Source organism: Nomascus leucogenys, chromosome 10, assembly GCF_006542625.1.
Source record: "Nomascus leucogenys isolate Asia chromosome 10, Asia_NLE_v1, whole genome shotgun sequence".
Taxonomy (NCBI): Eukaryota; Metazoa; Chordata; class Mammalia; order Primates; family Hylobatidae; genus Nomascus; species Nomascus leucogenys.
This window is the reverse complement of record NC_044390.1, coordinates 87,371,839-87,399,455: the sequence shown is the minus strand read 5'-3', so window position 1 is coordinate 87,399,455 and position 27,617 is coordinate 87,371,839. Positions and strand designations below refer to the sequence as shown.

Genomic DNA, 27,617 nt, shown 5'->3' with positions numbered 1-27,617 from the left:
CCTCTGATCTCCCCTGCCTGAGTGATGTAAAGTGCAAGCCTGGTCCTGCTGCTGACTGCCTTCCTTCCGTGGCTTGCCCTTCTAAGTCCAGACTCCCCAGTGGGCCCTCGGCCCTTGACTCCTCTTCCATCAAGCTGGGACTTGCCCTCGGAGCTCCCATCCCCTCTGTCTGGGCACTTTCCCAGGCCGTTTTCCACCTCTGCCTGGAAAGCCCCTCCCCTTTCCTCCTGGCCCACTGCTGCTTTCAGGACCTTCTGCCCCTCGTTTATGACAGTCCCCCGCTAGTCAGTGTTCCCCGGGGACAGGCATTGTATCTTTGCCCCTCCCACGCCCAGCATAGTGCCCGTGCGCACTATGTGTTTGTGAACACGATTGGAGCCATCACTAGTAAAGGTGAGGCTGTCCCAGTGAGTGTCGGAGGGAGGGTCTTGGAGGAGGCACGTGAGACAGGTGCAGGTGGCTCTGCCTTGGATACCCAAGTGAGGCCACATCTGTTTTGTGCCTCCTGAATTGGGGTGGCTTCGCTGGAGTTTGCTGCTTGAGTCAGTTCCCAGTCAGGTCCCATTCCAGAAATTCCGATCACCTGGGATTGAGGTGAAGATGAGGCAGCTTCAGCTTCAGCCCCAAGTGATCAGACTTGTCTTCAAAGGACCAAGCCGTGATCTGACAGGGGCAGGGTGGTGCACTCTCAGGCCTGCCCAGGGCAGTGGTTTCATTCAGATCCCCAACCCCTTTGGGCCATGACTATTGGGATCTCTCCCCAGAGTAGTGTGGTAGGGACATGGGAGTGAAATTTCAGGTGGTCCACAGATCCCCAGGTGGGTCAGCTCTAGATGCCAGATGAAGACTTCTGATGTAAAGTTTAGCTCCCTTGGGGGGCTCTCTTCCTCCCTTTCCCTTTGAAAGGGAAAAAAAGAGAATGTGGAATACTTTTGCTCCAGGGGTGGGGAGCTAAACTGAGCCAGCAGGAAGAGGGTGGGTTGTGGGGCCAGGTGCAGGCCGACCTGAGTGGGTGGGCACTGTTATGCCTGACGCTCAGGGCCTCTGGAGTCAGTCCTGGGTGGGTCAGTGTCGATGTTCCAATGGCTGAACACTCTGGCAGAGTTAGGAGGCAGAGACTTCAGAAGGGCCATCCCTGGACTCTTTTCTCATCACTTGCATTGTTGGGAGCACTGTGGGGCTGCGATGCCGGCTTTTGGACTGGACTCCTGGGAGGATCAGCAGTGCCATTCTTCCCGTTGGCTTGTGCACTGAGCTTCCCACACCATGAGTGCAGGGGCCTCCGGATGCATCCGCTTGGTGACCCTTTGAACTTGGGAATGGCTTCAAAGCCAGGGAGAGAGATTGCTGTTTTGGTTGGGTCCTGCAAAGCCTCTCAGCTTTTTAGCCCAGATCTTGTTTACAGTCTGATGGTCTGGTCCCGGTGTCCTAACAAATGACTCTGGAGGCACTGTGGGAGAGTCAGACTACCTAACTGACACCTGTCAGAGCACCTTCTCTGCAGTTGCTTATGGCTTGCAGTGCTGGGCATGCACTTGCTCTGGTGGGGCAATCAGGGATGTCAGCTTTGTGGGTGGGACAGCTCCTCATCCCCCATTTGTCACCTGTCACCTGGTGAGATAGGCACTAATGATATGCATGGCTGTGTGCTTGTGATGTACCAGGACTGCTTTATGATTGTTATCTTGTTTGTTCCTCTAAATGGCTTGAGTGAGGCTTGGGAACCCCACAATCCCCATTGTATAAGGGGCAGTTATTATACCCATTCTATAGATGAAGGAACTGAGCTCAAAGAGGTGTCATGCTAGCAAGCGGCAGAGCTGGACTTGAAACCACGTAGTTCAGCTACAAAACCTGTGCTACATTTTTATTGCATACTCACTTACCTGCAGAGGCCAGGCAGGTCATGTGAATGGATGAAGTGGGCAAAAAAAAAAAAAGGAAGCTAGATTTCATGTTGTTCCAAAGAAGGCAGCCAAGCAGACCAGTGTTGCTAGCTAGCTCTTCTGACTGTTCCTGGGAAGCCAGAAATCCTGGCTTTCATGTGAAATCTCTCAATTTATTCAGATTAGCTCAGATTTTTTATTTAATTTAATTTATTATTTATTTATTTATTTGAGACAGAGTCTTGCTCTGTCACCCAGGCTGGAGTGCAGTAGTGTGATCTCAGGTCACTGCAACCTCCGCCTCCCAGGTTCAAGCAATTCTGTTGCTTCACTCAGCCTCCTGAGTAGCTGGGATTACAGGCATGCACCACCACGCCTGGCTAATTTTGTTTTTGTTTTTGTTTTTGAGACGGAGTCTCACTCTGTTGCCCAGGTTGGAGTGCAGTGGCACGATACTGGCTCACTGCAACCTCCGCCTCGCGGGTTCAAGCGATTCTCCTGCCTCAGCTTCCCGAGTAGCTGGGACTACAGGCATGCGCCACCATGCCTGGCTAATTTTTTGTATTTTCAGTAGAGACAGGGTTTCACCATGCTGGCCAGGCTGGTCTCAAACTCCTGACCTGTGATCCACCCGCCTCAGCCTCCCAAAGTGCTGGGATTATAGGCGTGAGCCACCCCGCCTGGCCTAAATTTTTGTATTTTTAGTAGAGACAGGGTCTCACCACGTTGGCCAGGCTGGTTTGGAACTCATGACCTCAGGTGATCGATTGGCTTCGGGCTCCCAAAGTGCTAGGATTACAGGCGTGATCCACCACACCCGGCAAAAACTTCCACCCTTTAAAAAGGAGAAACCAGTGGCACCAGGAAGGGCAGTAGTGGGACAGGCACTTGCTCAGCTCCCTGGCTTTTTTGGTGACCATTTCCTGTCTGAACATAAAGATGGGCAGGAGGAGAAGGAGCAGCCCGACCTGACAGTTTGGTTCCCATCAGAAGTTCCCTAGCTGACCACGAAGCTCCCTGTGGTGCAGTACAGTAGCTAGGGGGCAGAAGCACGGGATTTCCTGTCCTTGGGAAGTTTAGCTTAGGAGCGTCCAAGGACAGCTGTGCCCCCCATACATAGCTAGGCACAGAGCAGGTACTGCTTGAAGGAGGAATGATGGGGTTCACCCTGGCACCTCATGGCAAGAGAGCAATCTCTGCAGACACTGCAGAACCTAGCATCCACTGGAGCTAGTGATGTAAATGGTCTACCTGAACAGTCACCCAGGTTTCCCCTCAGAGTATTGTTTCTATTAGAAGACATTCTCCACAGCTCAAAATCCAACTTCCAAACAACCTTCTGGAATGCTCCATGTGTGTGTGTACATGGGGACTTTCTGTGTGGTGTTTCTGGGCATTGCAGCCACGTACTGCTGTTGCCCTCTGGCTCTGCTGGGCTGGATTTGCGGAGACCCAGAGTGTCTCCTGCAATAAAATCCAAACCAGGGGCGAGGTGTGTACCCCCTCCCCCATCAATCCCTGGCATAGCCAGCTGGGCATGGTGGAGGGAGGCCAGGCCAGCCAAGCCTGGTTGGAGCCCTGGAACCCTCTCTGCTGCATGAACCCCCGGGCACAGGCACCTCCATTCAGTTTACCCATGAGGCTTGGCGTCTGCTTGGCCTGCTTCCTCAGCTTTGGGGTGAGTGGGCTTCTTGCAGGCTAACCATGACGTGGTCTCATTTGAGTTCTGTTCCCACCCTATCCCTCTCCCCTGCACCTTGATATCCTTACATGTGAACTCCACCAGCCAGACTGAAAGCCCAGAGGTCTCCCTGGGTGCTTTTTGTTTCAGGAAAATATCTTCTGTCCTTTTTTTCTATTGTGGTTTCCCAGCATGACTCTGCAGCTCCATCTGCTTCCTCCCTATCCAGGAAGAGGCAGATTTCCCCATGTGGAGAGTTGGCAAGGCTCCGGGCCTCCAGAGAAATTGGCCTTGCCCTCTTCAGGACAGTGGCCAGGGCATTCCTCCTTTGTAGCTCAGTGATGCCATCCCACCAGCGCCCTGGGTTGGGTCAGGCCTGCTGCCTACGATTGTGCCTGGGGAGCCTACAAAGCTCAGTGGGGTGGGGGGACTGAGACGAGACTTGGAGCTTCTGTGCATGGGATGGGCCCTCCTGAGACCACTACTTATTCAGGAGGTGCCAACTCTCTGTGGGGACGCCAGCTGTCAAGGGGCCTCAGCATTTCCTAGAGCCCTGAAATCAGCAGATGGCTTCCAAAACTTGTGTGCCCAAGAAGACCCAGGGCTGGATGATATAGACACTTCTAGGGAGGCAAAAGGGTCACTGAGGGTCAACTCAGGGAGCACTCCGGGGGCAGCTAGCCTGACTCCCCTCCCCCACTTCTTCTCAGCACTCGTGACCATCTATGATAGTGGTTTCAAATGGTGCACTGCCAGGACATAGCCTTCAGATGACACCGAGGGTGTGTCTGGCATTCTGTGCACTCCTAGCTCTTTCTTTCACTCAAGTAAATGCACTGGAACACTTGTGGGTGGGGCTGATGGTCATGGAGTCATCTTGAACCCACTTCAGTTTATTTTCTCCAAAATAAAAGCAATGGCCAGCAGGAGTTCGAGACCAGCCTGGCCAACATGGTGAAACCCCATCTCTACTAAAAATATAAAAATTAGCAGGGCGTTTTGGCACATGTTTGTAATTCCAGCTACTTGGGAGGCTGAGGCACAAGAATTGCTTGAACCCAAGAGGCAGAGGTTGCAGTGAACCGTGATCATGCCACTGTATCCCAGCCTGGGCAATAGAAATTAGATTCTGTGTGTGTGTGTGTATGTATGTACGTGTGTGTGTGTGTGTGTGTGTGTGTGTGTGTGTGTGTATACACGTACATACATAAGCAAGCAAGCAATGACCAGGTGCAGTGGCTCATGCCCATAATCCTAGCACTGTGAGAGACTAAGGCAGGAGAATCGCTTGAGCCCAGGAGTTCCAGGCTAGCCCTGGCAACATCTTAAGACCCTGCCTCTACAAAAAATAGAAAAATTAGCCAAGTGTGATGGCATGCACCTGTAGCCCTCATGACTTGGGAGGCTGAGGTGGGAGGATCACTTGAGCCCAGAAGTTAGAGGTTGCAGTGAGCTATGATCACACCACTGCACTCCAGCCTGGGTGACAGAGTGAGACCTTGTCTCAAATAAATAAATAAATACATAAATAAAATTAAAAGATCAGCTGGGGCCGGGCACAGTGGCTCACACCTGTAATGCCAGCACTTTGGGAGGCCAAGGTGGGTGGATCACGAGGTCAGGAGTTCAAGACCAGCCTGGCCAAGATGGTGAAACCTTGTCTCTACGAAAAATACAAAAATTAGCTGGGTGTGGTGGCAGGCACCTGTAATCCCAGCTACTCGGGAAGCTGAGGCAGGGAGTTGCTTAAACCCGGGAGGCGGAGGTTGCAGTGAGCTGAGATGGCGCCACTGCACACCAGCCTGGGCGACAGAGTGAGACTCCGTCTCAAAAAAAAAAAAAAAAGATCATCTGGGCATGGTGGCACACACCTATAGTTCCAGCTATTCAGGAGGCTGAGGTGGGAGCCCAGGAGGTGGAGATTGCAGTGAGCTGTGATCGTGCCACTGTATTCCAGCCTCCAGCCTGGGTAACAGAGCGAGACCTTGTCTCAAAAAAAAAAAAAAAAAAAAATCAGTTGCAGATGTCCATACATTATGATGATTAGCCAAGGACTGGTGGCACACCTCATGGTTGATTGCCTGTCAGGGTCGAGAGCCAGCGGCTGAGGACAGCTCTATGCTCGGCTTGTGTTTCCCCAGCGTGTTGTGCCCTCTGCAGCCCTCTTGCACCCAGACACAGAGTAGGTAAAAACAGCAGTATAGAGGGCAAGACATGGAACTGCCTACTTTTTTGCTCAGTGGGAAAAGTGCTTGGGTGAGACATGTGGCTGTCCACTGAAGGGAACAGCTATGCTGACTGTGGGTTGGAAAATCTAGGCTGGCTGTCCCCTGTTGGCTGGTTTGGTGCCTACAGTGGAGTCCCTTGTCTGCCTGTATGTCTCCTAATGATTCTGATGTCATCTCTGTGAGGTCCGAGGTTGGTTCCCGGGGCAGGCCCATCTTGCATCCTGGGGTTCAGATGGGACCACAAGCAGCATAGCACAGGGGGAAAACACCTGTGCGCGTTGACCCTGCACATCAACAAGTTAGGCCAGAACATGGAGTGCACCAGCCTTCTCAGAATTCTTCAGCTCTCTGTATCACCACTAGGGGCTCCTCTGTGGCTCAAGATCCCTCCTGAGGCAGAGCGTGAGGAGGAGGCAGAAAGAAAAGAGAACAGGACACCTGGAGTGGGCAGCCGTAGAGCGGAACCCAGCAGGCCCGCCTTTTTGGATTCCCCTGGGGGCTCTGGGGATGCGTGTTGTGGGAGTGGAGAGTGGTGATGAGCAGAGGAGGGACAGGTGCTGAAAGTGATCACTCCTCTCCTTGCGGGGCATCCTGGGAAGAACATGGGTGATCTCTGCAGTCAGGCAGCGCTGCCCTCATGGGGCCTTATGGAGCGGCTCTGGGTGTCCGCATTCTAATCCCTGGCAACAAATGGGGCTGCAAGGCTGGGCTCCTGGTAGATGCTCAGGAAGGGTTGTTCCACTCCTCACCCCCTCCTGAGCTGCTTTCTGGCCTCGCAGCCCCGTCTTTGGATCCCTGTTTGGCACTCTGCTGGGCTCAGAGCTTCCGTGGCAGGAGCAGAGGCTGCTCTCTCCTGGGTTCCTCTGGGAGCTACCGTGGAACTTGGGCAGTTCCTTCTATTGTTGTGATTCTGGGTTCAAAGCCACAGGCCTCTCAGACAGCTGTGACTTCCCGGCAGGCAGTAGGGATGGGGTGGGGGTGGAGGCGTTGGGGCCCTGCAGCTTCCCTCGCTTGCCTCTGTCCTTGCTAGGCAGTGAGTCGGAGGCGCCTGGGCTCAGCTGATGTTCTCCAAGGAGGACTTGGAATGAACCCGAGACACAGAGGGTGAGGTCAGTGGTTTGCTCAGCAAGAAGGCTGAGTTAGTGACAACCTGTCACAGCTCCCAGGATCCCTGGCTGCAGTCCCTGGCTCCGACTCCTCCCCCTGCTGGCCTTAAGGGAGATGAAAATCAGTGATGTGGATTTATTGACTGAGTGTCTCCTGTGTGTCAGAGTGGGAGGCTTACGTTTATTTTATCCCAGCCACTAGGATGGCTTTCACATTCTTTTTCATCCATTACTCACTATGTGCACTATGAGGTGCCTGAGTAAACTAAAGCCCAGAATGATCTAGTCACTGGTCACCCAGGCTAGTGAGTGGCAGATTTGAACCCATCCTCCTCACTGTTAGACGGCCCATTCCTTCCACTCTACCACACTGCCATGCAGGTGGGATGCCCGGAGGGTGTCTAAAGAACTGTGTGACCATCCTAGCTCCCAATGACACCAGACCAGCCCAATCTGTGATATTGGCAGGGGTGGTTTTATGTGTGGACAGTGGGGGCTTTGTGGTGCTGCTTAAAATTGTTTGCCAAAGTCCCCAAGAGCATGTGCAAAACGTCAAACGTCCTCTTACCTGTTTTTGTTTTTGTTTTTGTTTTTTTTGAGACAGAGTCTTGCTCTGTCGCCCGGGCTGGAGTGCAGTGGTGCAATCTCTGTTCACTGCAACCTCTGTCTCCTGGGTTTAAGCCGTTCTCCTGCCTCAGCCTCCCAAGAGACTGGGATTACAGGCATGCACCACCATGCTCAGATAAATTTTGTATTTTTAGTAGAGATGAGGTTTCACCATGTTGGCCAGGCCAACATGGTTTCGAACTCCTGGCCTCAAGCAGTCTCCCTGTCTCGGCCTCCCAAAGTGCTGGGATTACAAGCATAAGCCACCATGCAGGCCTTGAAGCCTCTCTTTTTAATCTTACGATTTCACTTGCATTTTGCATTTGACTCCATAATGTAGCCTTGTTTGTTTTAAGACAATGATTTACATTTCTTACCCCTGAGTACATTTCATCCTCAAAGTGTTCTGGGTTTATCCTGAGGTGGCTTCCTGTACCCCTGGCTTCCATCTGTCCCCTGGGGGCATGGATATCCTTGTGTGAGAGGCTCAAACCAGGTGAATGATGATAGAGGTAGTGGCGGGACACATTCAGTATTGTAAAGAAAGGCACACTGGCGAAAAGGGAAGCGGGGAGCCCAGTTTGGCTGGAGACGTGGGTTGCAGTGAGAGGGACCAAGGAGGCAGTGAATGTTAGTTTGGGGCCATATTCTGAGAGGGTCAAGAACAGAATGCCATCCCCAGGGTTTCTGACCTTGTTTTATAGGCAGAGAGGGCAACAGTGGGTGAGTACTATAACTCCGCCCCTTGCTCTGCACACATTCATTCAAGCCCCTCTAAGAGGCCTGTGAGGGCCGGGCACAGTGGCTCATGCTTGTAATCCCAGCACTTTGGAATGCCGAGGTGGGTGGATCACTTGAAGGCTGGAGTTCGAGACAAGCCTGTCCAACAATGTGAAACTTCGACTCTACTAAGAAAATACAAAAATTAGCCGGGTGTGGTGTGTAGTCCCAGCTACTTGGAAGACTGAGGCGGGAGGATCATTTGAACCCAGGAGGTGGAGGCTGCAGTGAGCCGAGATCATGCCACTGCACTCCAGCCTGGTTGACAGAGCAAGACTCCATTTCAAAAAAAAAACGGAGGCCTATGAGGGTATCCATGCTGTGGGGATTCAGGAGCAGGAGGACGTTCTTGCCCCCAGAGGACCTGCAGTCTAGGGGGAGAAGCCAGAGTGAAGTGTGAGGCATGCCCCAAAAAGGCTGGGTGCCAAGAAGTTCGGGCCAATGGTGTCTGCAGGAAGGGTTAGATTGGGAGAACCCAGGGCAGGGGGCTGCAGTCAAGTTCAGATAGGCACTGAGCATGGATTCGAATGCTAGTCCAAGTGGTTAGCTGTGGTGATGAAAGGAAAGGGAGGCAAGTGATGACAGGGAGAGGCCCCGCGAAGGAAGAATTGATGTGACTTGGTGACCAGCTAAATGTGGGAGCTATTAAAGGGACTTAGAAAAGAGAACTGGGGAAGTTAGGCAAGCGAGAGCTGACTTCAGGGAAATGACCTTGCTGCCTGAAAAAAGGGGAAGGTGCTGGCTGGTTAGTGAGAACCTGACTAGCAAAGAGTGGGTAACTAATGCTATGAAATCCACAAACATCGCAAAAAAACTGCAGCTCATCTCAGGAACAGGCAAACTTTTGAACTTTTTGTTCGGGTCTCTGTGGGACGATGACTCACTTTGAGCCCCTCCTAACCTCTGTTGGTGATTAGCAGGGGTGAGAAGCCCAAGGAGCCGCCCTGCTCTGCAACAGTTCAACTTGCCTGGAAGAGCCCAGATTGCAGGAATGGGCTAGGGTCGATTTGGAACAGCTAAGAACCTTTCCAGCCCATGAGTCTCCTGGGTTTGAGGCTGTCTTTTTGTATGTGAATCTGGGTTTTACCCACTGAAGGAGCTGTGAGTTGGGCCTGGAATGGGGCCCTAGACTTGACCTTAAAAGGTCTAGCATCTCTGGGTGACCTAAAGAGGTGGATGACATCTGACCAATGAAATGTGTCCATAATGTTCTGGGACCTCTGGAGGAGGGAGGGGCCCACTGATTCTGGACAGGAGAGATGAGTTATTTACAATATGAGAGAGACTCTGGGGCTGGGCATGGTGGCTCATGTCTGTAATCTCAGCACTTTGGGAAGGCCCAGGCAGGAAGATGGCTTGAGGCCAGGAGTTCAAGGCCAGCCTGGGCAACATAGTGAGACCCTGTCTCTACAAAAAAGTTTTTAAAAGTCTAGTGTGGTGGCGTGTGCTTTTAGTCCTAGCTACTCGGGAGGCTGAGGCAGGAAGATTCCTTGAGCCCAAGAATTCTAGGCTGCAATGAGCTGTGATCAGGCCTCCAGCCTGAGTGACAGAACAAGACTTGTCTCAAAAAAAGAAAAAAAGAAGAGAAAGACTCTGGTGTTTGGCCAGCCTGGCCTGAACTCCTGTGCCTGTAGCCTAAGGCAGATGCATAGAAGTGCTCAGAGTCAACCTGGGCGGCCTTCGCCTTGTCTCACCTGCTGTTGCTTAAGCTCCTGGAGCCCAATTTGATGGGGAAGTGGCGGCAGCCAGGAGCCTGATGGGTGGGCCCTGTGTGGGTGCCTGGTGCAGATGGGCCTGGCACAGTTGGTCTTCTGCCTGGAGCTCAGGGTGACTGCTGGAGTTGCCTTGCAGCTCTCGGGTCTCCGGTTACCTGTGCCCTGTGACCTTGGGCACAAGCCAGGCAGCCAATAAAGCCAGCCTGTCTGCACACTCATATTGTGTCACCCTCTGCAGTGAAGAGCTCGTCAGCATACAGGAAGCCACCCTCCTAAGCTAGGCCTGTAGGAAGCCTGGGGAAGAACCACTTCATCCAAATGACCACCCCCTCCTCCCCTGGTGGCTGACTGGAAGACTCTTGGGCCTTCTCCCCTGGCTTCCTGTGTGTCACCCCCCAGCCCACACTTCCTTCAGGGCTGTGAGGGTAAAATGCAGTTCCTGTTGAGTGAGGCATGAGTCAGCGGAGGAGAATTGGTGGCTGAGTCTTTGTAACCTCCAGGCATGGCTATTAAATATTTAAATGACACTACGGTATTGATCGTTTCTCATCCATCCTCTTAGGAGAGCAGTTCCTGTCTGGGATTCAGACAATAGCAGAATCTTGGATTTAGACTAACTCGGAAGAGCTCAAAGGTGCTATATAAATCTCACCCATAATCGTATTATCTCCTCCTCAGAGCGTGCTACTAGGAATGAGGACAAATTGGGTTCTGCCCATTTTCTTGATAGAGAAGACATCCAGAGAGGTTAGAGGATCCGCTGAGGGGCCCCCACTGATCCGCTGGGCCTGGGATCCGGGCATCCCGGCTCCCCTCCTGTGCACTGGCTGTTTGCTCTGCTCACTGCTGCTTCCCCATCCTCCTCCTCTTCACAGCCCCTCTGTCATTCAGCCATTCATTCTAGCTGCTGGGGATATGGCATCGAACAAGACCAACAAGGCCCCTGCTCTCTGGAGCTTAATTCTTGGAGAGGAGACAGTTGACAAGAACCCAAATTGCCAGGGAAGGCCCCTCAAGGAGACTGAGTTCCTAGTTAGTGTCCAGGCCCTAGGTCCCTGGGCTGGGGGTGGGTGGGGCAGAGTGGATCTGGCCTAATTGTGGATTGGCCCTTACTGAGGACGGACGGTTATCAGGATAAATATACCCAGCTCACCATTCCTGGGGACTTACTCACCGAGTGAAAGCACCCCGCTGCGGATTAGATTACCTCTGCTCTCATGTGCTCCGGGCTGGGGGAGGGGAGGGGAACTCAGAGCCAGGGGGAGCGGGGAGACCCGCCTTCCCGTTCTGTTTTCCTTCCTAATCTGGAAGAGTCTCGCCAAAGGGGCTGAGATGAGACCATCCCTGAGCTGGTCCTGCTGTTTACATAGCTCCTTCCTTAGGAAGGGCCAAGCCCCGCTCACTGCTTATATCCCTGATCGTGGGCAACTGTAAGGAGGCCGCAGCTTCTCTGACACTCAAGAGCTACCAAGGCTGCCCAGGTGGTCATCAGGGGGTTGGGAACCTGCCTTGTCCAGAGTTCTGGACCCAACAGGATAGACAGGCCATGAGGCTGGGCGTCCCCAGACCCCCCTAGGACAGGGACTTGTCTCTCTGGGAGTCTGGGTTTCCTATCAGACAGCAGGGATGGGCAGCTGGCCCGGGGCTGCGGGGAAGGCCCCTGTGCTATGGCAGCCCGTTGCTGCTGGTGCTGGAGCTTTCAGGGCGGTGTTTGCTGCTCCTTCCTTCAGCTTGTCAGCTCCTAAGGAACCTGCACTGGCTGCTCCCTGCCTGGGGCAATGAAAGCTGAGTGAAATTGGCCTGCAGAAGAAGGTGGGTGAGGTGGCTGGAAAATACCTTGTTCTTACGTGGGCCTCTCCTGGGCCAGGCCTCCAGAATGCAAGGCATGCTAAGGTGGGGCCGCCTGAGGGCCACGGGACTATACCTCTTCTAATTCTGCCTGGGGCTGCTGGTGGAGGAGTCCAGAATGGCAAAGGTGGGCAAGGACCACAGGGCCCTGGCGCTGGGGCTGATGTGGCAGGGCAGCCTGTAAACTCCAAGAAGGGATGGAAAAGCTGGCTCCATGCCCCACATTTACCTGCTTCCTGCTGATCTGAGACTAGAGGGCAGCACCCTTTGCCCTCAGGGATTGGATAGGATGGGGAGGTGATTTCTTTCCCCTCCTAGGGCTCAACACCTCTCTGGGAAGAAGCTTGTATCTACTTAGCAACTCCCATTTCCTGTGTGCTCTATTCCAGGCACTGTGCTAAGTCAGCACTTTATATCTATTTTTCTCATGTAGTCCCAATCCTGTGAGTAAAATGGTGGAATTCCTATTGGGCAGACAAGGAAACTGAGGCACAGAAGCAGTTAAGCAGCCTATCCGAGCAATTCAGCCATTGAGCAGAGCCCAGGTGACTGAGGATTCACCGTACAAGTTGTAACATTGAAAGTCCGCAGAGCCTGGGAGGAGAGAATGGAATTGCTCTGGGTCCTCCCTCCCCCTCAGAGAGATGGACCTTTATCTCCTCTCTCTTGGCACCTGTCCAGCTCCAGGCCTCTGGTCTTGATAGTCTTTATCACACACTAAGAAGTGGCAGGGGCTTAGGTAGGAGGAAGAAGCCTGGCTTGTTTCTATGCTGCAGTTGGGGGTGGGGGCGGAAGGGTTTAATTGATTCTCTTTAATCTGGTATTGAGTGCCATGTGTCAGTGGATCAACCCGGGTCCCCAGAGCCACAGTCTGGGGGACATCCCCCCATTGTAGGTACAAGGGGACCCAGGTTTCCTTCCACCCTGAGCCCCTAGGTGGGTACAGGAATGTGAGGGGCGCAGCTGCAGCACTTGCCCTGGAATGCAGGCGAACCGGTCCCCTCCTCCTTGGAGCAGTGGGCTGAGGGTGTCTGCACCTTAACCCTCCAGCGGCTCCCACTGGTTTTAAGGATTACGCTCAGTCAGTTGCTGAGGCCCAGGGAAGGGCTTCTTCCTCTCAGCCTGGCCGTGGTGCACTGTTTTGCCCAGCCACCTGCCCAGGGGGGCCTCCCGACCCAAAGCTGCAGCTGTTCCATGCTGTTGCTCCGACCAGGTGCAGCCATGGGGTGCAGATGGGGGCGCACACGGTGCTGCATTTGCACAGGGCCCTGGAAGCGAGGGCGTGCACCCCTCTGGTTCTCCAGAGCCCTGCATGTCACCCTTGGGTTGCGCCCTCAAGTGATACCAGGCTACCTGTGTTCCTCCTAGTAGCTTGCTGTGTTCCTCCAGCTCAGCCTTGTTCTCTCAGGATTGAAACTTCCCCACTGCGCCCATGGCCAGGGGCTCCCCAGTCTTTCCCGGCTAGAAAATTCCAAGATTGCACGAGGTTACCCAGTGGCAGGAAGCCGATGGGCCAATGGTGCCCTCTGGTGGGAAGCAGCAGACAGTCTGCACCCCTTCCTCGCCAGGGCGGAACCAGGACATAGCTCCGTGGCCTTTGCCCATGGCTCGCTGGGCACTTTGCACCTAGCCCGCCCTCAGCTTCGAGACAGCCTGGCCTACCTCCTCATGTTGCTACTTTCGCTGGCCCGGAGAGACAGAAAACCTGCGGAATTCAGGGTGGGTTTCCTCCAGAAAGTGGTTGGGAAGTCCCAGAGAGCTTCCTCCTTCAGGGTGACTTGGGTCTGGAGGGCCCCAGGCCTGAACCTGGAAACAGTAGAGTAATGCCAAGGAAATTTGAGGCCTTCCTTAGCTTGAATGAGGGCTCCTGACTACTTCCGAGCAGTGTGTCTGGAATCTGTCCTCCCAGCATGTGGGAAGGGAGGGTGTATCCCTGGTCTAGAATGGTTTCAGTGGGTACCATTTTCTCTGAGGAGTGGATAGCCTGACACCTTCCTTGGGGTATGAGTAGAAGGAATATTTAGAGTGGTGAGAAAGGCTGGAGCTGGACGCTGGGGGACCCCGCTGGGATGGGGCTCTGCCTTCAAGTGGACTCCTGTGTGCCGCGTCTGCCGGCTCTGTTTGCTCAAGCCAGGGGGGACATTTGCTGAGCTTGCAAGGGGCCTCTGACCCTTAACCATTTTGCAGCCTTAAGGGGAAGTCTCAGGTATTTGCACCCACTGGAAATCAAAGTAAAGCTAGGAGTCTACTGTTGGCTTGCCTCCTATATTTCTGGTTCTCTTTCTTGAGGAGTTTGTGGGGGGTTTGGAGGCACCAACCCCTATCCCTCTTGCCTAGTCCTTGCCTGTCCAAATCACTAGGTGAGGATGAAGGGTGGAGAGAGAGGAGGAAGCCATACCAGAGACCCTGTGGCTGGTGGATGGGCTTGCTGGGGTTTTTCTCTGTCCCTCAAATAGACAAAACTTTGGAGAAAACTGAATAATGATGTGCCTTCTCCCTGACATCTACACTCTATGGTTTATTTGTTTGTTTGTTTGTTTTTAAGACAGGGTCTCACCGTCACTCCGGCTAGAGTGCAGTGCTGCAGTTGTAGCTCACTGTAGCCTTGACCTCCTGGGCTCAGGCAATCCTCCTGCCTCAGCCTCCTGAGTAACTGGGACTACAGGCGCATATCACCACACCCAGCTAATTTTTAAATTTTTTGTGGAGATGGGGTCTCACTGTGTTGCCCAAGCTGATCTCCAACTCCTGTTCTCAAGTGATCCTCCCACCTCAGCCTCCTGAGTAGCTGGGACTATAGGCATGCGCCACCACACCGAGCTAATTTTTAAATTTTTTGTAGAGATGGGCTCTCACTGTTTTGCCCAGGCTGGGACATGCTACACTTTGAATGTTACTTTATTACTTTGCTTTTCTTTTCAAGGTTGCCCTTTTCATATTTTGCTCATATTCTACCCAGAAAAGACTTAGGAGGCTTAGGAGAAGTCAGTACTTTGCCTCCTACCTACACTGCTCTCCTTGGAGGAAGACCTTACTCTGGATTTTACAGAGCAAATCAGATCTGATGTTTGTAGCTTCCAATGTGCTATGGAGCTTCCTCCTGCAGAGTGACTTGGGTCTGGAGAGCCTGATATTTGCAACTGATGTTTGCAGCTTCCAGTGTACCTGCTAGCCCTTTTAAACCTCACACCAGTATTTTGAGGTCAGAGTTATTGAAGAGCTTACTGACAAAACAGGCCCTGAGAAGCTGAGCGATTTGCCCTGTGGCATGGATCATAGAGAGGGGAGCTGGCACTTGAACTCAGGTCTGGCTCGACCTCAGAATGAATGATCTTGTGTCTCTGTGTCCCAGGACTGCATCCTCTCACCAATACTTCACCAACCTAGGGATCTGTGCTCCCAAGAGCTTGTTGACATTGTAAACCCGAATCTAATCCATAAACCAAAAGCCCAGGCTCAGAATCACATTGTGGTGGAGCGGGCGTTTGGTGGAGTCCCTGATTCAAAATGTTTGACAAGGAAGTCTGACCGTTTGTCTTCTGTTGGGTGTTTGGAGTCCAAGAGACCTGAGTTCAGAGTCCAGCATTGTCACTTCATCCAGCCTTGGCAGTGTGGGATGTGACTCTGCCTCTGAACCGCAGTTTTACCATCTGTGCTAGTGGCGTTGTGAGGATGGCAGGTAACAAAGGTGAAGCTCCTGGCCCCAGTGGGCCTTCAAGGATGGCAGCTGCTCCTGCCCCCTACCGGGGTTGCACTCATTCATTGCCTGCTCTGGGGAGTCCTATGGGGTTTCTTAGCTGGCCCTGCCCATGGTGGAGAAAGAGGGATCCGCCCATTGCTGATTGGGCCCAGAGGAAATGAGGACACTGCGTGAAGCCAAGACAGCAGGTGTGGCCCTGGAGAGGCCGTGGGGATTGGCCTGGACACTGGTTCCTTTTCTGCCATTACCTAGATACCTACCAACTCCCTCTAGTTCCGGTTTGCTAGAGACAGGAAGCCAGGCCTCCTCCATGGGACCCAGAGGGCGGGGCAGGCTGTAGGACCTGAACTTCCTCGGAGGTCAGGAGACCAGACCCGGGGTCCTGGGCCTTGGAACAGACATCCCGTCTGTCCATCTGGGCAGGAGCCTAGGGTAGGTGTGGTCAGCCTTGAGGGTAGGAGATCAGGACAAGCAGCTGGGAGAAGGTGTGGCCCCATAGACCGAGGCCGTGGGTGAGGGCCTTGCTTCTCTATTCCCTCCTCTGAAAACAGGTTAGGGGACTGGGGAGCAAGGCCACAAGGAAGGATCACACTGGCAGGCCTCACAGCTTGGGCCTCCAACATTCAGGAAGTTGAACCCTTTAAGTATGGCGTCATCTGGTAGTCATAGTGGCCTCTTACAGGCCAGGTTTTTGGGGTTTGGGGCTTCTGAGGAGTCAGACAATTGTGCCACTCACTGGCTTTGTTATTCAGAGCAAATACCTCTGACCTCTGCCTCTCCAAGCCCACTTTCCTCATCCTTGCGGGGAGAATCAATTCCAGCTACAGGGGGTATTAGGGGGATTAAGGGAGACCTTGTACATGCTGCTAGAATGCCTAGCAGTGTGCCTGCTACTGATAAGTGGCAATAAACGCAGCCATTGCTTTTTAGATGTTTATTATCCTGAGGGCTAGGGATCAAGCTGTCAGCTCCCTGGACCCAGCAGGTTACCAGGGAGCTGAGAGCAAGCAAGTTGTGAACAGGGCAGGAATGAGGGTGTGGCATCCAGGGCCAGGCTGTCTGAGCCGTGGGGCTGTTGAGGGTCCCAGGAGGAGACGGAGGAGGTGGGGGTCAGCAGGTCCTATTCCTGCCCCTCTATCTATACCCTTCTTTTCTGGAGACTGGGGAGGCCTAGGGCCCCCCTGTTGGCTGCCAGGTGCCAGGGTAATGGAAGCTTACACTAGAGGGCTGATTTGGCTCCCTTGCCGCTGTTAAAAGCAGAACAGTGGGGGCCTGGAGCCTCTGGGGCCGGGCTGCTTGCCAGACTTCCGCAGAAACAGCCAATGGAGCAGTCTTGCCCCCTGCTCACTGAGGGGGTGGGGACCGCTGCACCAGCCTCATTCCAGCCCCCACCTCCCTGCACACCTTACCCCATAAGCCTGGAGCCTCAGGAGGAACCTGGAGCCTGGGCTTCTGCTTCCACCTCGTTAGGAGGGCAGGGACCATCCTGAGTGCCCCCTCCAGTCGGGGGCTGAGAAAGCCTAAGCTCTTAGAAATCAAGTGAGGGCCTGGCACTGCCAGGGCCCCTCCCTGTGACGTGGGGCCCCTCCCGCCCATTCTCTCCGCGTTGCCCTGCAGATTCAGAGTTCCAGACAGGCACTTCACTCGCCGCTGCGTGGCCCTGTCAGGAGGGAACGCAGTGCCAGGTGCCTGACTCCCAGAGGTAGGAGATCCCACAGGGCAGCCCCAGAGCCCGCCTCTAGAGCACTTTCAGTCCTGGGTGGCCAGAAGAAGTCAGCTTTGGGAGCCGGCTCTTGGTTAGGCTGGTCGGGGCTGGTGGCTTCCTGTCCCAAGGCTGGTCATGTCTCCCATGGGTGGGGCAGGTGCTAGAAGGCATTAACTCTTGAGGTGCAGGCAGGGAGGGCCCTGCCATGGGAGAGTCCCCAGGATCCCGGTTCTCACCTGCTCCCCGTGCCTTCTCTTTGCAGACGCCCTGCTGGCGGACTTGGAGTCTACCACCTCCCATATCTCCAAACGGCCTGTGTTCTTGTCGGAGGAGACCCCCTACTCATACCCAACTGGAAACCACACATACCAGGAGATTGCTGTGCCACCCCCCGTCCCCCCACCCCCATCCAGCGAGGCCCTCAATGGCACAATCCTTGACCCCTTAGACCAGTGGCAGCCCAGCGGCTCCCGATTCATCCACCAGCAGGTGAGGTGGGGACAGTGGCTGAGAAGGCCAAGAAGGCTGGGGGACAGAGGGAACTTACCTGGCAGGGGCTTAGGGAGCCAGGGGATGGAGTGGAATTGGGGCAGTTGACCCTTCCCAACCAGACACTGCTCTTCCCACTCACCATGTGAGTGGAGCAGTGACCAAGTGGTTAATCACAGGTCTCCTGGCCCGACTGTGGAAATTCCCTGGTGAGACTGGCTGTGGGCAGGAGCCTCCTGGGGGTGACTGGAGCTGCTCCTGGCCCCTGTTCCTTTTTCTCCCCTCGGGGTAGCCTCTGAGCATTCTCCTTCTCGCAGCCTCAGTCCTCATCACCTGTGTACGGCTCCAGTGCCAAAACTTCCAGTGTCTCCAACCCTCAGGACGGCGTTGGCTCTCCGTGCTCCCGAGTGGGTGAGGAGGAGCACGTCTACAGGTACTGCCCCAGTCTGCCCAGGGCACCTTCCCTCCTGCTTAGAAATCTCAGGGACCTGGCCAGGGTGGGAGGCAGCGGAGGCCTGGGAGCAGGCATGGTGACTGGGCCTTGTGGGGTTATTCTGGTTTAAGCTGCAGAAGGCCTGTCGGTGGGCCCGTCTACCTCATCAGTGTCATCTCCATGCAGTGGACATTCTGGGCTATCACAGCATCTCCGTGTAGCTGAGGAACTGAAGCAAGACTTCCTTCCTCCCCTCTTCTTTTTTTTTTTTTTTTTTTTTTTTTTGAGACGGGGTCTCGCTCTGTCGCCCAGGCTGGAGTGCAGTGGCGTGATCTCGGCTCACTGCAAGCTCCGCCTCCCGGGTTCACGCCATTCTCCTGCCTCAGCCTCTCCGAGTAGCTGGGACTACAGGTGCCCGCCACCACGCCCGGCTAATTTTTTTGTATTTTTAGTAGAGACGGGGTTTCACTGTGTTAGCCAGGATGGTCTCGATCTCCTGACCTCATGATCCGCCCGCCTCTGCCTCCCAAAATGCTGGGATTACAGGTGTGAACCACTGCGCCCGGCCTCCTCCCCTCTTCTTACCACATCCCTTCCCTACCCTCTGTCCTCTTGCAGGGGAAGACTTCGCATCTCCTCTGCCTTGTTCTCCTTGGGAATCTGGGAACTGCCAAGCCAGTACAAGGCCAGAGAGCATCTCTTACTGTCTTCTTTCCTTTGCCTCTCAAAGCTTCCCCAACAAGCAGAAATCAGCCGAGCCTTCACCCACCGTAATGAGCACGTCCCTGGGCAGCAACCTTTCTGAACTCGACCGCCTGCTGCTGGAACTGAACGCTGTGCAGCATAACCCGCCGGGCTTCCCTGCAGGTAGGACCGGGTCCCTGGGGCAGGGTCTACCAGGGCCCAGGGCCCATCTGCTGACCTCTAGATCCCAGGAGGGCTCAAGGGCTGAGCAGCCTTTTTCTCTCCTCTCTGCAAGATGAGGCCAACTCAAGCCCCCCGCTTCCTGGGGCCCTGAGCCCCCACTATGGTGTCCCAGAGACTAACAGCCCCTTGGGAGGCAAAGCTGGGCCCCTGACGAAAGAGAAGCCTAAGCGGAATGGGGGCCGGGGCCTGGAGGACGTGCGGCCCAGTGTGGAAAGTCTCTTGGATGAACTGGAGAGCTCCGTGCCCAGCCCCGTGTGAGTAACCACTGGGCTCTCCCCAGGTGGGGAAGGGCTGGCCCAGCCTGGCCCGGGTCCAGTGTCTGTCCCCTTAGCCCTGGTATCACCCATTCCCTCCCGTGTCTGCCGTTTGCCAGGCACTGGGGGGATAGTGGTGAGTCACATGGACACCATCCCTGCCTTCAGCCAGTCACTGCCAGTCAGAAAGGACAGACATTGTGCACGCCGAGGGCGCCTGGAGCTTAGCAGCTCTTAGCACAGGCTTTGGGGCCACACAGTGGGGTTCACATCTTGGCTCTGACAGTTACTGTCAGCTCTCAAGCCTTAGTTTTCCCATCTGTAAAATGGGACAAGAACTTACGGGATCACTGGAATAAGACCACCTACCTCAATAAGGGTGAGAACCAGTAATCCCCGTAAAGTGCTTGGAATGGTTTCTGGTGTGTAGTGCGTGGCACACATGGGGAGTGCCCAACACGCAAGCTCTTACCAGTGCCATTGTTACTGCAGTAGCCTCACCTCCATGTCCAGTGTTGTGGAGGAAACACAGGGCGCTTGGGCTTGTTTCACAGGCCAGCTTTCACTTGGGCTGGGGGCTAGAGGAGTCTTCCTGGCACTTCCTGGTGCCACTGAACTGCCCTTTCTTCTGACCCAGTGATGGGTCCCCAGGAGAGACTGGGAGCTGGTGGGCCTCCCTGGGGTTGGGGATGGTGAGACCCCAGTGTCCGAGGTGAGAGGTCGATTTGATCCCCCGGAAGTGTGGGGCCGACTGTGGGCTCCCCACTGATGCCGTGCCCACCCTGCAGCCCTGCCATCACTGTGAACCAGGGCGAGATGAGCAGCCCACAGCGTGTCACCTCCACCCAACAGCAGACGCGCATCTCGGCCTCCTCTGCCACCAGGGAGCTGGATGAGCTGATGGCTTCGCTGTCGGATTTCAAGGTGCCCTGTGAACCCTCCATCTTCCCTGCCCTGCCGCCCCTCCCTCATCCTTCTCCTCCCTTACCTCAGTGTGGGTAGCTGGACCTTAGCATCTCAGTGTTTGGGTGCCTTGCCCCTGAGCCAGGGACACTGTCATGCCCTGGCCTTGCTGTGATGCCAGGAGACAGGGGAGGGAGGGCCAGGTCAGCCTGCCTGAGGATTGCAATAGCCAGTGAAGGCAGACAAGCTGGAGAAGTGCTCGGCTGGGACATTCCTTCCTCCCTGGGTGCTCCCAGCCACTCAGGTTGAGGGGATCAGGAGGCTGGGACGCTGGGACAAAGAACCTTGTGTTGATGGCTGTTCTGGGTGGGAGAGAGCATTCTCTGCTGGGCCATGTGGGACTTGGGAGCCTGTGCCTGGGAGGTCATTTGCCCTGGAGCCCCATCTCCCACACTAGCTGTCCTCAACACATCCTCTTTCTTTCTGCCTCTGATCCTGAATCCACAAGCCTCCCTTGCTACCCTTCTCCCATCCTCCCCTCTCACCCTCCAGGGCCTCTGAGTTCCCATGAGCGTGTCTGTGGGAAACCATGGGGCCAGCCTTGCACAAGGTACCTGCCCTTCCCCTCCCCTGCCGGGCCTCCCCAGTCCTGCCAGGCCTGAGATGTTTAATTTAGAGGATTCAGTGTTTCCATGGGGATTAATATTGACAGAACTCACCAGCAGTTGCTGACTTCACACTTCCACGTGGGTCAGCTGGAGACCTTTGGGGCATGACCTAGGGAATATGAGAGGGGAGTGAACGGTCCCTGCACCCTTGGCCCTGATGGTGTCTCCTAGCCTCCCTTCAGCTGAGGTTTCATGGTGGGAGATGGGAGTGTGGCTGGGGTGGAGGGTTGAGCCTGGCCCTGTGACCCTTGCGTGCTGTAGTTCCAGCTCCAGGCCAATGGTTCTGAGCAGCCATGGTCAGAAGCAAGTAAGTTGGATTCAGGGCCTGGCCTGAGGGAGCTGTGCCCCAGTGCTTTTAAGGCTGCCGTTTTCTCAGACAGCCTGTGTCCTGATGCCAGGAGAAGCAGCAGTGGTTTTAGTCAGATCCCTGGAGCAAGGACTTGGAAGACGTAGAGGACTTGGGGTGTAGGAAAGCTGGGATTGTCCAGAGGGACATGGCCGAATTGGGCCAGTGTCCGAGGCGGGCTCAGCAGCCCCCTGGGGCTGGCTCTCCCTCCATTTGTGCCTGGGGCTGTCTTCCCAGCCACCTGGCTCCCCATGTGTCCACCTCACCATGGTCTTTCTTTCTCATACCCTCCCTGGGTGGCTCCACAGGCACGGCTTGGTGGCTGCTTTCTCTTGCTTGGGTTTGGTGAGGGCTAAGCACATGAAGCCCAGGGAAGCCTTTTTGGGGTCTGGGTCTCCTTCAAGGGTCAGTCCTGTGCGTCAGCTTTGCAGCCACCTTGGTCAGCCCTAAGGCCGTGCCCACCTCCTGCAGGGTACAGCCATCCTCACTCCCCTCATCTCTCTCTCTCTCCTCTCCCCTCTGCCTTTCTCTCTTCTCCTCCAGACCAGCTCCTCCACTGTGGCTCTGAGTGCCCCGGGGCTGCTGTCCAGCTCTGCTCCATCCTCATACTGCTCCCTTCCTCCTTCTCCTCCTCCCATGCCATCTGTATTTCTGCCACTCACCACTACACCTTCCCCTCGAGGCCAGGGCCACACTCCGGAGTTCCCTTGTACTGAGCAGAGTGGACGAGGCCTTCTACCTCCTGTAGCCCCCAGCTGGCTTGATTTGGCTGGTCTTGGGGTGATGCCTGACACCCTCAACTCAAGGTCTCCCTCTGTGGAGGGTTCTCTGTGGGCAGTGGGCACAGAGAGCCAGGGTCGAGATTGGAGGCACCTGCCGACCATCACAAGTGAGCTCTCTGGGGCTCCCCGCTGCCACACTGTACCCTGTGCTGGAAGCATAGCTCTCCAGGAGCCTGGGGAGCCCCAGGGGCCACCAGCCAGCCCTTCGTGCCCAGAGGAGGCCTTGGCTGCCACATGGGAGCGGCCATGGGCTTCGGAGGTATTCAGGCCTGAGAGAATGCCCCCCTCTGGAGCTGCTCGAAGCTTCCAAGAAGTAGCAGAGCCAGCTGTAGTGGCAGTGGACCGGCAGGCCATCTTCCCAGATACCTGGACTCTCACGGAGGAACACGGCCTACAGCAGGAGAGGCCAAGGCCAGAGCCAGGGAGGCTGGGAAGCAGCTCCCCTGCCTCAGTTACCATGGAGCAGCTAGGTGCAAAGATGACCGAGAGGGGAAGTGTGGCCAGGCCAACCCAGGGACCTGAAACCCCAAGGAGCCCAGAGGGCACCACCGAAGCTGCCACCCAGGCCGGGAAGGAACAGCCAGAGCTTCCATGTGCCATGGCCATGGGCACACCCAGCACCACGGAGAGGATTTCCACCTCTGGCCAGGCAGGCGCCAGCTCGCATGGCTGCTGGGCATGGCCCTCGGCGGGTCTGAGTGTGGGCCGCTCCTCGCTAAATGCATGCAGCCTCCCACTCTGCGCATGTCTGCTTGGGCAGAAAATGCTGAGACACTGTGGCTGGACCTGACAGTCAGCACTTGGCAGTGGGCTCTGTGGACCCGGCATTTCTCATAGCCTCAACCCACCTCTTGCTTTGTTAAGGCTTTTTCCTTTCAGATGAGCTGGCCTTGACATTCTGATGTGGTGAAATGGTTAGAAGCATGGACTTTGGAACCAGATAGACCTAGATACAAACCACATGTCTAACACTTGCTACCTCTGTGACCTTGGGCAACCCCCTCCCTCAGCCTCAGTTTTCTCATCTGTAAAGTGGGGAGAATTTCCATCAAGATTGTCCAGAGACCTAAATGAGATAATTCCTGGAAAGTGTTTCGAACACAGCATGTGGTCCCTCAATAGGCCGTGGCTGACAGTACTTTTATTACTTGCTTTTTGCTTAATTAAAACTTTATGCCGGGCCGGGCATGGTGGCTCATGCCTGTAATCCCAGCACTTTGGGAGGCCGAGGCGGGCAGATCACCTGAGGTTGGGAGTTCGAGACCAGCCTGACCAACATGGAGAAACCCCATCTCTACTAAAAATACAAAAAGATTAGCTGGGCATGGTGGTGCATGCCTGTAATCCCAGCTACTCGGGAGGCTGAGGCAGGAGAATCACTTGAACCCGGGACGCAGAGGTTGCGGTGAGCCAAGATCATGCCATTGCACTCCAGCCTGGGTAACAAGAGCAAAACTCGGTCTCAAAAAACAAAAAAAACAAAAAACTTTATGCCTCACCCTGGCACAGTGGCTTATGCCTGTAATCCCAGCACTTTGGGAGGCTGAGGCAAGAGGATCGCTTGAGCCCAGGAGTTTGAGACCAGCCTAGGCAACACAGCGAAACCCTGTCTCTACAAAAAATTAAAAATTAGCTGGGCGTGGTTGCACATGCCTATAGTCCCAGCTGTTGGGGAGGCTAAAGCAGGAGGATCGCTTGAGCCCAGGAGTTTGAGGCTGCAGTGAGTTGTGATTGCACCACTGCACTCAGCCTGAGCAACAAAGCAAGACACTGTCTCAAAAAAAAAAAAAAAAAATCCCCCAAGCTTTATGCCTCTTTGGAAAACAAAACGAAACAACCAAAAACCCCCAAAACACTACCAACAAGTATAATAGCATAATATAATATTAGCATAATAATATAAATAAGAAAAAAAAACTAGTTAAAAAAGTTCCTGGTTAGCTGAGCACGGTGGCTCACGCCTGTAATCCCAGCACTTTGGGAGGCCGAGGCAGGCCGATCACGAGGTTAGGAGTTTGAGACCAGCCTAACCAACATGGTGAAACTCCGTCTCTACTAAAAAAAAAAATACAAAAATTAGCCAGGCGTGGTGGTGCATGCCTTTAATCCCAGCTACTCAGGAGGCTGAGGCAGGAGAATCTCTTGAACCCAGGAGGCGGAGGTTGCAGTGAGACCAGATCGCTCCACTGCACTCCAGCCTGGGTGGCAGAGCAAGACTCTGTCCCCCCCCAAAAAAAGTTCCTGGAAGGAAAGACTTTTTCTATGATAAATTTAAAAAAGTCGTATGCCTTGTCAATGGCATGCGCTTACATCCTCTGGAATAATTCTTGTGCAAACCCTGTGCGGTAAGCCAAGAAAATCTTGTGGTTCCATTTTAAGGAAGAGGAGGCTGAGGCCCATGGCACTTAAGTGTCTTGCCCAAGGTCAGTGGCCAACTTGGAGGTGAATGCTGGGTCAGAGGTCTCGCTCGCAGCCTGTGCTTCTGGAGCCAGTCCGATCTGCCCCCTCCCCATGCCTCCACCCACCTCCACTGGTCCAATCTGCCCCCTCCCCGTGCCTCCACCCACCTCCGCTTGGCTCTTTGGTGGTTTTCTTTTGTGCTCCCTCTCCTGAGGCATCTGAGTGTGGCCTGAGCAGCGTTGTGCAAGCTGGGAGTGGGATGGTGACAGCCTCCCCTCCCCCTCCCCCTAGATCCGATCTGTGATCAGGAGGAGCCAGGAGACGGGCCACGCACACCCCATGTCCCGGGAGCCCTCCCCTCGCCGCCGGCTGGACCCTGCCACCTTGAGCAGGACCCCATCCCAGGAACAGCTCATCGCAGAGCTGCAGGGGCGGCTGGGCATCCAGCCTGAGGCAGAGGAGCCGGCGGAGGCAGCGGGGCCCTCTGCCCAGGACTGGCTGACCGAGGGCATCATCATCACTGTGCAGCCACGTGGGAAGCGGGCCGGGGGGCAGCTCATAGAGAAGGTGGCGAGGAGATGGCCCATGGCTGGGGCTGGGCCAGAGCCAAGCACCTGGGGTTCAGGTTCTTCCCTGGCCCCAGTGCTGGCTGGAGGGGAGATCTGGGGAGAGGGTGGGGGTTTCTTGCCTCCTATGACCTTGGAAGACTGGCCCCACTCTTGGTGCAGAGTGGGAAGGCCCAGGGGGAGCCTGGGGAGGTCCCCCCACCCCTGTGGGCTGAGCTGGCGATTTTTTCCTCATCGCTCTCCCTCCTTTCTTCTCCCCAGGTTGTCTTCCCTCCTGGCTCTCCCATTCCCCTGAGAAGAACCATCTCTGTCCTGGCTTCTCCTTCTGTCCCTTTGCTCCAGCATCGCACAGACGCCGCGGCCAGCAGCTCTTCTCCCCTGCCCAGCCTGCTCGCCTCCTCCCCCCTGGGGCTCTCAGCTTATACCTGTGGTTCTTCTGGGGTCCAGAGTGCAGGGGAAGAGCCCCATGATGAGGGGGTACAGGGCCCTGCCCTTCCCACTCCTGCACCCCACACCATGAGGTCCGTGGGCTGCCAGACCGATGAGGACCCGCTCTTACCCCCGATGCAGGCAGGCCTTAAAGGAGCCCCTCCCTTTCTGTCCCGTCCTAATGCCTGAGCCATCCCCCACTCTGCAGACACACGTGTGCACACACACACACACACACACACACACACACTCAGATACCCTCCATCCCTCCATCCACAAGCCCCAGCACAGTAACCACAGTCCTGCCTTAAACCTTGACCCCGGTCTTCCCCCACTCAGAAGGTCCGCTGCCCTCTTGCTTTTCTGTGGGTCCACCCATGTCTGCTCCTTCCTCGACTGGTCCTGGGTACTGCCCCGGGCTCCCATCGAGGAAGGAAGCCACTCCAGAAGGGAGACCAGAAACCTGTCTCCTCCCTTCCAGCCCCCAGGCCCAGCGCCCAGTGAGGCCTCATCACTGAGCCCAGCCACCTCCCCTTGCCATGTCCTCTGCCTTTGGTTGACTCCTCTCCCTGTCCTTCTTCCTTTCTCCCTGGGTCTCTCTCTCAGGGCTCTTTTTCTCCAGATTTTTTCCCCCAGTTTTGGTCCTGCCGGTGGGGGAGAAACCCTCAGATCTCATCCTAGATTCCCTTTTAGTCCAGTGACAAGGTCTTGTATTCTTTCTTCTTTAATTTTTAAAAAAGATTTCTTATCCTCATCTCTTCCCCTATCTAAGATCCAGGGCCTGGAGCAAAGAGCGGATGGGGAGCGGTGCTGGGCGGCTGGCTGGCCTCGGGACGGCGGGCAGAGCAGCCCCGGAGGGCAGGACGAGGGAGGGGTCAGTGCCAAGGCTGGGCTGGGTGTCCTGCGTGTCGTGCTCTCCCTGGGCTTGGCCATGCCTGCTGGGTACCCTGAGCCTTTCTGACCCCAGTGGGCCCCTCTGACCACCAGGAGTCCTGCTGACGTCACTCCCACTTTAGGGCTCCTGGCCCCTGGAGGAGGTTGTACTTCTTGTCTCCATCAGCTCATCTGTCCAGGAGGGAGAAAAGTACCCCCATCCCCGTGCTGCCAGACACCGTACCCTGAGCCTCAGTAGTCCTGACCAGCCCCTTCCCTGTCTCCACAGTTCATGGCCCAGGGGAAGACAGGGAGCAGCTCTCCCCCTGGGGGGCCCCCGAAGCCCGGGAGCCAGCTAGACAGCATGCTGGGGAGCCTGCAGTCCGACCTGAACAAGCTGGGGGTCGCCACGGTCGCCAAAGGAGTCTGCGGGGCCTGCAAGAAGCCCATCGCCGGGCAGGTGATGAGGGGAGTGGGCAGGGTTGTGGCCAGTGGACTCCTGCAGGGGCGGGGGTGCTCCGGGGCTGGCCTCAGCCCTGGACCGCATTCCATCTCCTCCTCAGGTTGTGACCGCCATGGGGAAGACGTGGCACCCCGAGCACTTCGTCTGCACCCACTGCCAGGAGGAGATCGGATCCCGGAACTTCTTCGAGCGGGATGGACAGCCCTACTGTGAAAAGGACTACCACAACCTCTTCTCCCCGCGCTGCTACTACTGCAACGGCCCCATCCTGGATGTGAGTTCCTCATCCGGCACTGCGCCCACTTCCACTCATTCCAGCTTCACCGCAGTCCTCTGAGCGTGCAGGGGGTGCCGTGGGAGGCTGAGAGAGGTCACATGCCCGAGGCTCACAGGGTTAGGGAACAGTGGGGCCGGATTCACACCCACATCTGAACCACAGCCTGTCCCGATGTGCATCGGGCACCCTCACCTCCCTTCAGCTCCCATCTCGATTCCCTTCTATGGAGACTCCCAGGACTCAGGAGCCCTGAGGAGATAAATGGAGTTGGATGCCAGCGGCCTCACTCTACCGCTCTGTGAACTTAGGAAATGCCTGGCCTCTCTGAGCTTATGTTTCTTCACTTATAAAATGGGAGTCACAGTAGAACTTGTGCCCTCTACTTGGGGTGAGGATTAGAGGAGAGGGTGTGTGTCTGGCTTGTCCCATCCTGAGTAACTCTGAATTCTTAGAGGCATTCGCAGCACCATTAGGAGAGACCCCATCTTGGGAGTGTTTTGCTCTGTCTATGGCTATGAGCTGCGGGTGGAAGGATGGCCTTGCTGGGCGTCT

At 55.4% G+C, this 27,617-nt stretch overlaps 1 protein-coding gene across 5 annotated transcripts in view; it reads left to right on the top strand.

The window, feature by feature from the left end:
- Positions 1 to 27,617, top strand: part of PXN (paxillin) — a 57,086-nt gene that overhangs the window by 25,618 nt on the left and 3,851 nt on the right. The window contains exons 1-12 of one of the 5 annotated variants that reach the window (XM_030821495.1): positions 17,151 to 17,252; positions 17,518 to 17,744; positions 18,062 to 18,177; positions 18,908 to 19,044; positions 19,157 to 19,358; positions 20,147 to 20,282; positions 21,819 to 22,706; positions 24,749 to 25,024; positions 25,285 to 25,593; positions 26,225 to 26,326; positions 26,615 to 26,785; positions 26,889 to 27,062. In XM_030821495.1, the coding sequence (XP_030677355.1) occupies positions 18,951 to 19,044; positions 19,157 to 19,358; positions 20,147 to 20,282; positions 21,819 to 22,706; positions 24,749 to 25,024; positions 25,285 to 25,593; positions 26,225 to 26,326; positions 26,615 to 26,785; positions 26,889 to 27,062 (2,352 nt within the window). In that variant the 5' untranslated portion in view covers positions 17,151 to 17,252; positions 17,518 to 17,744; positions 18,062 to 18,177; positions 18,908 to 18,950. Of the gene's footprint in view, positions 1 to 17,150; positions 17,253 to 17,517; positions 17,745 to 18,061; positions 18,178 to 18,907; positions 19,045 to 19,156; positions 19,359 to 20,146; positions 20,283 to 21,818; positions 22,707 to 24,748; positions 25,025 to 25,284; positions 25,594 to 26,224; positions 26,327 to 26,614; positions 26,786 to 26,888; positions 27,063 to 27,617 lie in introns of those variants that run through there. The other 4 variants (XM_030821494.1, XM_030821496.1, XM_030821497.1 and 1 more) reach the window with 4 other exon arrangements.